The 11116-nt window shown below is 31.5% G+C and overlaps 2 protein-coding genes across 3 annotated transcripts; both read left to right on the forward strand.

Moving 5' to 3' along the window:
- The first annotated feature begins 1015 nt into the window (after nucleotides 1-1015).
- LOC121771438 (MADS-box protein defh21-like) lies at nucleotides 1016-2923 on the forward strand. The gene is made up of 8 exons (XM_042168225.1): nucleotides 1016-1024; nucleotides 1113-1321; nucleotides 1774-1864; nucleotides 1936-2103; nucleotides 2202-2243; nucleotides 2344-2385; nucleotides 2495-2705; nucleotides 2797-2923. Exons 2-7 carry the CDS (start codon nucleotides 1131-1133, stop codon nucleotides 2693-2695), a joined length of 735 nt encoding a protein of 244 aa, XP_042024159.1. The 5' UTR covers nucleotides 1016-1024; nucleotides 1113-1130; the 3' UTR covers nucleotides 2696-2705; nucleotides 2797-2923.
- Nucleotides 2924-3840: 917 nt separating this feature from the next.
- LOC121760347 (18S rRNA (guanine-N(7))-methyltransferase RID2-like) lies at nucleotides 3841-7462 on the forward strand. 2 transcript variants are annotated; one of them, XM_042156034.1, is made up of 10 exons: nucleotides 3841-3919; nucleotides 4331-4455; nucleotides 4559-4634; nucleotides 5197-5280; nucleotides 5395-5450; nucleotides 6051-6107; nucleotides 6232-6281; nucleotides 6435-6587; nucleotides 6878-7016; nucleotides 7090-7462. In XM_042156034.1, exons 2-10 carry the CDS (start codon nucleotides 4357-4359, stop codon nucleotides 7252-7254), a joined length of 879 nt encoding a protein of 292 aa, XP_042011968.1. In that variant the 5' UTR covers nucleotides 3841-3919; nucleotides 4331-4356; the 3' UTR covers nucleotides 7255-7462. The 2 variants fall into 2 exon arrangements, with proteins under 2 accessions (XP_042011968.1, XP_042011965.1); XM_042156031.1 differs by having other exon boundaries at nucleotides 3848-3919; nucleotides 4351-4455.
- The last annotated feature ends 3654 nt before the right edge of the window (nucleotides 7463-11116 follow it).

An 11116-nucleotide genomic window follows, 5' to 3' on the forward strand; every position in this document is an offset into this window, starting at 1 on the left:
GGTGTGCATTCGGGTTTCGGTTCGGTTTCGAACCAAAACCGAAAAACCGAATTTAGTTCAAAATCCAAACCGAACCGAACCCAAAAAACCGAAAAACCGAAAAACCGAAACCGAAACCGAAAAATCGAAAACCGAACTTAAAAAACCCAAAAACCCGAACAAAACCGAAAAACCTGAAAAAAAATAAATATAATATAAATATATATTTATATATGTGTATTTTATTTTATTTTATATATACTAATAGAATATTTATATATAATATAAAATTAATAATACATATAATATATATTATATAGTAGAATATATTAAAAGAATATATATATTATATAATATAATATATTAAATTAATAGAATATATATATAATTCGGTTTTTCGGTTTTTCAATTTTTTTCTTCGCCCGAACCGTACCGAAAAACCGAAATTTTTTTATTTTAAAAACCGAACCGAACCGAAAAACCGAAAAAACTGAACCGAATTTCAAAATTTCGGTTTGGTTCGGTTCGGATATTCGGTTTCCGGTTTTTTTGCTCACCCCTACTTTTGTATTACCAACTTACAGTATTTTTTGCTTTAGTGTTTTGTACCACGTTAAAAGAAATTAAAATATATGCATGCATGAATAAATCCTACCTATACATATAGTGTTTTGTACCACGTTAAAAGAAATTAAAATATATGCATGCATGAATAAATCCTACCTATACATATATGTGTATGTATTGTGTGTGGGGTGTATGTACATACATAACATGGACACACATATACACACAACTATAAAAGGGAACAACATATTGCATTATATTCTTTGCTTATAAAAGACAGTAGTCACATTTCAAGCCCTAAATACCAGACAAGAACAAGGTAAACGAAATTTCCTCTCTCTCTCAACATTTTTTTCTCTCATTTTAAAAAATTTCAAACACACAGCAAGTTTCTAATTCATCTCACTTTTCCCAAAGTTAGATCATAGTTTGTTTACTCTAATCTCTTGCAGTGGCAGTGGCTAATTAAGCCAACTTTGTGTGTGTTTTTCCTTCTCCTTCCACAAATTAACACGACCTAATTGTCTCCATTCCAATAATGGATGATTTCATGTCTCTTTTTTTAGGGTTTTAGGTGGAGAAGAATGGGGAGAGGGAAAATAGAGATGAAGAAGATCGAGAACAGCACGAGGAGGCAAGTAACCTTCTCGAAACGTCGTTCGGGCTTGTTGAAGAAGACTCGCGAGCTCTCCGTGCTCTGCGATGCTCAGATCGGGCTCATCGTCTTCTCCACCAAGGGCAAACTCACTGAGTACTGCACCCCTTCTGATATCAGGTCTCAAATCACCATTTCTTTTAGTTTTTTTTCTTTTTTCTTTTTCAAGAATAGGTCTAAACATGTCTCTCTCTTGTGTCTGAATGTGAGCAGAAGTAATCAATTTCTTTTTTGACCAGCCTCTGACCATTTGACCCCTAATTCCATCATTAATTATGTACTATCAAGATCCATCTATGTTTGTGACATTTTTGACAGAATATTTCTTTGAACATGTTCAAGATTAATTTGACGAAATGAACCTGATATATGTTTGTAGTATGTAAAATGTTTGAAAAATCACAGAAAAAAGTCTTGAAAATGTTAAAATTAATCAGATCAGATTGGTCAAAATGAAATCTTGGTGGTAAATTGTTTGCTAGTCACACCCTATAATTTCATGAGTAAAACATAGCAAATTAAATTCTTTATTTGGCAATCAATTTAAAATTACTTTTGTTAAATCTTGGCAGCATGAAGCAGATCATAGAGAGGTACGCAAACGCCAAAGGCATCTCATTCCCGGAACACGGCAACGGCGCCGGAGCAGCTGGATACGATGTAGTAATTAATTAGCCCTCCTAACTTATTTAATTGTCTACATATGCTAATTAAACAAATTAATTAAATTTCAGAATCAGGTGCTGAAAGAATTGAGCCGAATGAGAAGCGAAACGCATAATCTGGAGCTCAGCTTGATCCACAAGTACAAACCCGACGACTTGAGCGGCCTGCGCTATGAAGAGCTAGCCGATCTCGAGCACCAGATCGAGCTCTCGCTAGACAAAGTCCGAGCTCGAAAAGTAAAACTAAATCTTTCTCTTCCGATCCACATCACATATTAACATACACATGCCATCTCACTAGTATTTTATTAATCAAATTATTTTTCATATTTCAGTTTCAGCTTATTCAAGAGCAAGTGGAGAATCTAAAGAGGACGGTACATATATTATTATACATATAAACACACACACACACACACACACACACACACAAGCTTAATTAGAGCTAAACTTTTATTGGAAATGTGTTGATTGTAGGAGGCGCTAATGGAGAAGGAGAATCAAGAAATGTACAATTGGGTAAATAATTTAATAAATACTAAATAAATCACATATTCAATTTATTTTAATATCATATAATTATTTCATTTAATTAAATATCATTTTTTTTTGTTTCTTGAATGAGTAGCTAATGAGCAATCAGCTTCAGAAACAAGCTAACATGGAGAATGAGCAGCATCGACAAGCGATAACCGAGCTGAAGCTGGTCGAGGAGCAGCCATTGATGAACCAGTTCCCGTTTTTCGGAGATGATCTGCACCTCGGAACCCTTCCTTTTCACACCAACACATACCACCTTCAGCCAAGTCACCCTAATCTTCAGCATTAATTAATTTAGGGTAATCTTTATATTTATTTCAGTAACACAAATGTGTATCACTATGTTTGCATTATATGTGACTTACATTTTTGTAATTGTGGGTTTTGCAGAATGAGGATTGTGCTATGTGGGAGTAATGATCTAATGAGAGATGAGCTAGTTTGGTGTCATTTATTTTCACAATCTATGAATTAATACTGTTATAACTTATATATGTATGTTGTTATTGATTTAAGTCATACACTACACACTTGGTTACTATTGAGTATTGACGATATGTAGTTTCAAGAATTGCAATTATGTATGTATGGAATGAATATCATGTGTTTAGTTTCAAGAATTGCAATAATATATATGTATGTATGAAATGAATATGAGTTTATGTGTTTAGTTTCAAGAATTGCAATTATATATGTATGAAAAAGAGCATTTGTGTTTATAGCTAGTACGTTTTGTATGGAGATTATCTTTCTTAATATGGCTAATTTGTAAAGAATTAGCCTCCCACGTGTGCGCACGTGAGCTCAAAGAAAGGCGGGGGAGAAGTACAAATTCAAAGAGTAATATTAGGATGTTACAAAACATAGTGATTTGTCCATCAATTAATCCTAAAAACTAAAATTATTATCAAAATAAAAATAAATCCTACAAATAGCTAGGGATATCAATCGGCCAATTCCATCGGATTTTTGGTTAGACATACTCGATTGCGGGTTAATCGGACTAAAAATTATTGAATTAGAAATTTCCAATCATAATCTCAATATTTAGGTTTTGAGCTATAACAGGAAGGTAATCAAGCTAAAAGATTATGGTTGAAAACTTGAAATGGTTAAACTAAATTTACATTTGATATTTGTTTGATATACTTTTGATCACCCACATGGTTATTAAATGGTTAAACTAAATATGACATTGGAAGAAGACCCATTTTACTTAAAAATCAAAGTCATCATTGAATAAAATTAAAATATATACTTATTGTGGAGTAATTAAAAGTTCCTTATGCAAATATTATTGATAAGTTAAAACTAAATGAGGCCCAAATATCTATTTCAAAAAGCCCAATAATAAGAATGTTAAACTTATTTTGGCCCACTACATAAAGAAAAACACAAGACCTAAATAAAATAAATAAATAAATAATTTATCCCCTTTCTTCCTTATTCTCGGCCGATCAATCAGCTTCCCGCCGCTGCCGCCTCTTCTCAGCTCTTTGTTAAAAGATCGCAAGTCAGTTCTAATTTTAATCTCTGCATTTATTAGGATAAGTCTATTGTTATTGAGAATTAACTATTTGGGTAAATTGTGATTGACATTCAATTTTAGATATTTGATTCTCTATTTAAGTATCCTTTTTACAATGCAATAGTAGCCTTGTCTTTCTTCTGGAATTAGTTTGTCCACCATTGTTGTTTTGTGGACATCATAGAAGCCAAAAGAGCTAGATAAGAAAAGGGCACTCTTATTTGGGAGTAAAAGAAAATATAGGAAGAAATCGAGCTGTAGGAGTTGTTAGCTTTTTCATATTTTCCTAATTTTTGGGTAGAAAGTGGTGTGGCAAATATGTTGATGATGGGGGTTGAGTTTTGGCTGGGGTTTATCAGTTGAGCTGAATTCTTAAATTCAAAGCATCAATTACAGTTGGGAGTTGCTTTTGGTAGGAAAAGATGGCGTCACGTCCGGAGCTGCAAGCGCCGCCGGAGATATTCTATAACGACGATGAAGCTCGTAAATACACCTCATCATCTCGTATCATCGATATTCAGGTTTAAATACATTTCTCTATTATATTCTCCCATTAGATGAAGTTGTAGTATGTGAAGTTCCTGTCTATTGATCGTGTTACTGCTTTTGTTTTATGTGGAAAAGGCGAAACTCTCTGAGAGAGCACTGGAGCTTCTTGCTCTGCCTGATGATGACGTTCCAAGACTGCTGCTTGATATTGGTAATAGTATTTACATGTAATGTGTGTGTGGCAGTGTGGGTTTTGCCTCAATTTTGTTGCTTGAATGTATACTAACATTGCAAATTGTGAATTCGGTCGAATGATCATTGTAATTCAGCTAATTCTGCTTGTAAACAATTAGTAGAGTTAATTCTGTTTGATCATCTACATATTAGTAGTATAGGAGTATTACCTATGACTTTTGTTGTGATTATTTTTAAACCTGTGCTTTATTTATTTTTTCTCAGAGCTGCATTGCTCATTTTTTGTCATACAACTATACAAGTTTACACCTTTCATTGTTGTGTTTATTTGGGCAATGAAATTTTATACTATTATTGAAAAGAATCATAGAACCAAAACTCAGCAAAGCTGTCACCTTTGATTGATTCATAGTTTTTTAGATGTATATACCTCACCGTTAGCTTGGTTGTGATTCATATATGTTTAGATGTATATACCTCACCATTAGACTTGGTTGTGATTCATTGTGTGAAATTTATGTGCCTCTTCCTGCTATCTCTATGATTATATTGAGAGTTTCAATCTCCGGTTTGTTCAGGTTGTGGATCTGGACTGAGTGGGGAGACATTGACTGAGCACGGGCATCACTGGATTGGTCTAGATATATCTGGGTCAATGCTAAGTATGCTACCCTTAACCCTCATATTAAGTACTCCATATGCAGTATGCTAAACTCTGCTAGTTGACCTGAGCTTTGTGCTCCTTAATGTTAAATGATTTGTTCTTACAAATCCAGATGTTGCATTGGAGCGTGAAGCTGAGGGTGACCTTATACTTGGCGACATGGGCCAGGTAAGTCAAAACTCCCGAATATTTACATTTATGCTTCCAGGATGAAGTCTGGCAGATGCTATAACTTGTATTTTTCTGCTGAATCCTAGTGTATTCATGGTTTATACTTCAACGGTGTTTATATTATTGCCCTTTAAATCTACATGTTTTAAGCGTCTAAGAAAGTGAGAGGTGCTCTGTTACCAAGCAAGAGTCCCTTTTTATTTTTTTGCTTTTGAGGTCTTGATTTTTGGAAACTTGGAATTTTTATTTCATAACCTCATGTATGTCGACATTACCAAGAAGATCAACTAAGATACCATACTCTGGGAACTAAACGCACTGTTTCTTAGAAAGAGAATATTTGGACTCGTTTGTACACCTAAGTTTGACTGTAATACTTATATGTGGTGGGTGATGAAGTTCCCTCTCTATCTCTTTCACACACACTTTCACCCCACACATGCTCAGTGTTTGCATATATGTTTATGTACATGATTTTGGCTATTTAAACTGGCAAATCGTTCTTTCACCCAATCATTCAAGTATATAAATTTTGATGTGTACGGTGTGCCATTCTGTTTATAATATACTTATCACTTTTTATGATGAACTATGTAGGGCTTAGGGGTTCGCCCTGGAGTTATTGATGGCGCTATAAGTATCTCAGCTGTGCAGGTTCATTTCACCCCTTTTTATATATTTATTCTTTTCTTAAATGTAATATATGCAATCCATAATGACCCTTTAGTGTAACTTTTAAGTGCTGACTTTATTTTACCTTTTTGTTTTGTCAAATTAGTGGTTATGCAATGCTGACAGATCTTCTCATGAACCACGTCTGAGATTGAAGTATGTGATTTCTTACCTCATAGGCTCCTAATCCTTTTTAGTTTGCAAGAATGTTGTGAGTTTTTGACTAAGTCATGCTTTCCTCTATGAAAAAACGATTTACTTACCTTATTTGCTGTAGTAGTGTGATTGATTATTATCGTATCATTTTAGGGCATTCTTTGGGTCATTATACCGATGCTTGGCACGTGGAGCTAGGGCAGTCTTACAAGTATACCCTGAAAATTTGGCACAACGTGAGCTGATCCTGGGATCTGCTATGCGAGCTGGGTTCTCTGGGGGTGTAGTTGTTGATTTCCCACATAGGTATGTGAAAGATAGTAGAGCTGCTGGAAATATTAATTGGTTCTAAAGATAATAGGCTCCATGTTTACTAAAATTATGAAGTAGCTTCACTTGGGAAAGGTGATACTTGAATTCACTTTTTCTGACATAATAATTAAATGGAAAAGGTAAAATACATAAATTAGAATAAGGAAGTCTTAAAATCTGAGGATTACTCTGAGCAAACTTGCATCCACTTTCCCAAAACCATGTACCAACTCTTGTAGAAAGTTTTGATTCAAATAAACTGGAGCTCTTTGTCATTGTTACAGCACTAAGACAAGAAAAGAATTCCTTGTGCTCACTTGTGGACCAGCATCGCTGAGTAGTGCCACTCAACAGGCAAAAGGTGAAGATGGTGAGAGTTGTTCTGATGATGAAGATATTAGTGGAGACGAAGAAAATCAGTCGGTAAGTGCTTTTAACGAGTGAACTTGTTGAGCTTGCATTATATGCATCTCGCTAAGTTGTTTTTGCACTGCAGGTGTTAGTATCAGACAGGCACAGGCCAAGGAAGAAGCATAAACTAAACAAGAAGGTAAAGGGAAAAGAGTGGGTTATGGAAAAGAAGGAAAAAATGCGCAGGAAGGGAAATACAGTTCCAGCTGATTCAAAGTACACTGCCCGTAAAAGAAAAACTCGGTTTTGATGATCTTTATCACTTTCTGGAGAAAAAGAAACAGTGGATGCAAACTCTAAGGATATGATTATTTTTGTCTGAGGCACAACACACAGATTTTGGTTAGCAGAGGCAAATTTGTTGTTGGTATTTGTTTCAAATTTTGTTTGGATTTGTATGGGTTTATGCAAGTAATATTAACCAAGTTTCATTGATGAGCCAACTAATTTTCCATTTACACAATTTTAGTGATTTACCCTGTGGTTTTGTTTCAATTATCCAAGATATTAATCTATCATCAAGTACAAATCAAGTAGTTGGCAAATGTTGTGAATTAAATTAATATTTGACCTTTCAAGATTATTTAATATAGTCTCTCTTTCTTAACCCATAAACCATGGCAATGAATTTACTTTTAGTACTCTACTTCTTAACCCTTAACACATGATGTCCTAAAAACTAAACACCAATTTTCATGAAAGACGAATGAAAATGACAAGAATACTGCCCTCTTTGTGGACGAAGAAAATATATTACTAAAGCTTGCTAATTCATATGACAAGCTTGCTCATGACACGGATATTGCGAAGCTCAAGATTGGGCTCGTTTAGCTAGCAAACTTCGTTAAACAAGCTCGAACGAACTTTTATCAAATTAAAAATCCAAGTAACTCAACTCGTTTCCAAACCTAGTAATCATACGATCTACTAATGTTTATGAGTTATGTGTTATTTACTTATTTATATAGTAAGTTGGAACGCCCATAACGTGGTTCCAAAAGTCCAAAACTAGGTAACACAACTAATTTCAATTTGGAAAGTCATACAATTATTTTAAAATTTATTCTTTGTCAACCTACTTTATATTACAATGAATTAATAAACGGGTCGGATTAGTTGTCAATAACAATAATGATTGGATTGCCAACTAAATTAACGAGATTCAAAGTGGTAGGAGTACAAAATTTCTATAGTTAGTATTAGTGTTTGCGAGTCAATAATAGATGAAAATTTGTTAATTACTATTAATAAACCGAACTTTAAATTAAATTTTGCTCTATCATAAAAAATATTTATGTGCTCTTTTTTTTATTTATTTATACGATATTTATTTTGCTTGGTATCGTTATCGAATAATTGTTCATGAACCAAATAAAATTCTTTATTTCAGATGTTTGACTAAACTTATTTGATTAAAACCAATAATTTAATATTCATCCAATTATATTGCAAAGTAATAAATTAATGAAGATGCATTTGACCTTAATGGGGTAGTTAAATTATAAACTTCAAGTCAATTAATAGAGTGAACTACAAAAATGGTTCTTGGACTATGGGTTTATCTCGTCGATAGTCCCTGGACTTTAAAAATATCGTCAGACATCCTTGGACTAAGAGTTTATCTCGAAATTGGTCCTTTTGTCATTTTTTGATACGAAAATACCCTTTTGAGGGTTTGGGCAATTTGGTTTTTTTACACTTTTAACATTTTAAATCTGATATTATTTCAGTGATGTATTAAATCTGATATTATTTCAAAATTATTATTCTTCTTCCCCTTTTGTCATCCTTTACTTTGTTTTTTATTTCAATATTAGATTTAATTTTATAAAATTAAATTTTAAATTTAGATTTTTAAATATCAATAAATTTTTATTAATTATTAAAATTATTAAATAGTAAAAATTAATAGTTTTAATCAATATTTGATAGTGTCTAATATTTAATTAATAAGGTATGACGACGCCAACTTAGTTTTAATCAATATTTAATAGTTTTAATCATAAATAGATCATATAACACGATTATTCTGAATTAAATATGCATCTAACGTATGACTAATATAATTTTAGTTTATTTATTTGAAAACAATCAAAATTAACTATAAAATTTAAATAAAATACTCCTATATAAAATTTTTAGTAGTATCAAATTTTTAGTCAACTTCATAATATATAATCACAAGCAATTATAACAACCGAACGAAGGCTAAGTAGAATAGCTCTTATTTTTTCATGATGATTAATATTATTTTTCTGTATTTCTTCGATTCAACTGAATATTATATTAAATAACAAAAATTAATAGTTTTAATCAATATTTATAGTGCCCATGAAATAATAATTTTAATTGATAAAAATTTATTGATATTTAAAAATCTAAATTTAAAGTTTAATTTTATAAAATTAAATCGAATATTGAAATAAAGAAGCAAAGTAAAGGAGGAGAAAATGGAAGAAGAATGATAATTTTGAAATAATATCAGATTTAATACATCATTGAAATAATATCAGATTTAAAATGTTAAAAGTGTAAAAAGACCAAATTGCTCAAATCCTCAAAAGAGTATTTTCGTATCAAAAAAGGCAAAAGGACCAATTTCGAGATAATACCCTTAGTACATGGATGTCTGACGATATTTTTAAAGTTCAAGGACTATGGACGAGATAAACATATAGTCCAGGGACCATTTTTGTAATTTACTCCAATTAATAAATATTATACGCCAAATGCATGGCGTATTTGAAATATACTGTAGTTCTTGCAAGCTATAAATTTTAGAATTTTCTCTTTTGAAATGATTTAATTGCTAATTTCATACATAAAATTAATTATAATATATAATGAGCAACATAATTTTACAAATACTATTCTCTCTCACTCTGAACAGTAAACTTATTACCCATATAGTACCGATTTATGAAAGAAAAGACAATACAGTATATTACACTAACAAAAAAGCGCTAAATAGTGACATAATTGAAAAGCGTCGGACAAAATATTCTGTCACTAACGCGAAGTAGTCGCCTATATTTTCCGTCATTGGGTGGATTAGTAACTTTATTGACAAATCCGTTACAAATATTTTTTAATGAAAAGTTTTTTTAATGACCGATCTGCCGAAAATTACTATGTCACTAATCTGTTAAGTGAAGATATTTCACTGATTAGTGATGAAATTATCCGTCTCTAAATAGCGATTTTTTTTGGGGCGTTATTAAATATAACAGAGCCAAATATAGAAGTATCATATTAACAATTTAATTGAATATAATGCTCAATGTGGGATGTCATTATTATTATAATCTGCTAAAACAAATACAGTCAACTTTAAATAAATATACTTAATACTTTTTTGTCAGAGCTGTATCCACGTACCTTGACGTATTCGTTTATATATTAATGTACTGATATGAAATCTCTCTATATTTACAAACATTTAGTTTCTTTTTCAAAAAAACTTCAATTTAATTTAGTTTTATACTATTACAATTATTTTTAACACGTAATATACATCTTAGGGTAATAAATGATTATTTAATAATCATGGTATTAAAATTTTAAGCTTCAATGATTATATTTATTTTCACAATAATATAATGATTTAAAGAATAGAGCACATATGATAAACAAAAATATACTACTATCAATTAGTAGAAATCAAGGAGTTGGCAAATGTTGTGAGTAAAATTTTCATATTTGACCCTTCAAGATTATTTAATTAGAGTCTCTTTCTTAACCCTTAAACCATGTCAATGAATTAGTTGTTTTATTACTTCTTATCTCATCAAACAAAAGTAAAGCATTTCATTTGGCGTAACAATTTAATCATATAAAAATTGAAATGAAATTAAAGCAATATAATGAATTAAAGAGTTAGTCGGCAGAGATTTAAATATATATCAAGTAAATAAGGTGTCGTAATCCAATATGAATTCAGCAAAACGTATATTGAAAACAAAGCAACAATTTAAAAGCGTCATTATAGATTTGACCGATTAAATCAATCTTCTTGGTTGGTATTGATTACTTCCTTTTAACGATTTATCTTTTAGTCAACTTTATTTTAATCTCTGGTTTAATGTAGTATAGTACTATTAATTAGGATGATT

Source organism: Salvia splendens, chromosome 2 (genome assembly GCF_004379255.2).
Source record: "Salvia splendens isolate huo1 chromosome 2, SspV2, whole genome shotgun sequence".
In the NCBI taxonomy this organism is placed as follows: Eukaryota; Viridiplantae; Streptophyta; class Magnoliopsida; order Lamiales; family Lamiaceae; genus Salvia; species Salvia splendens.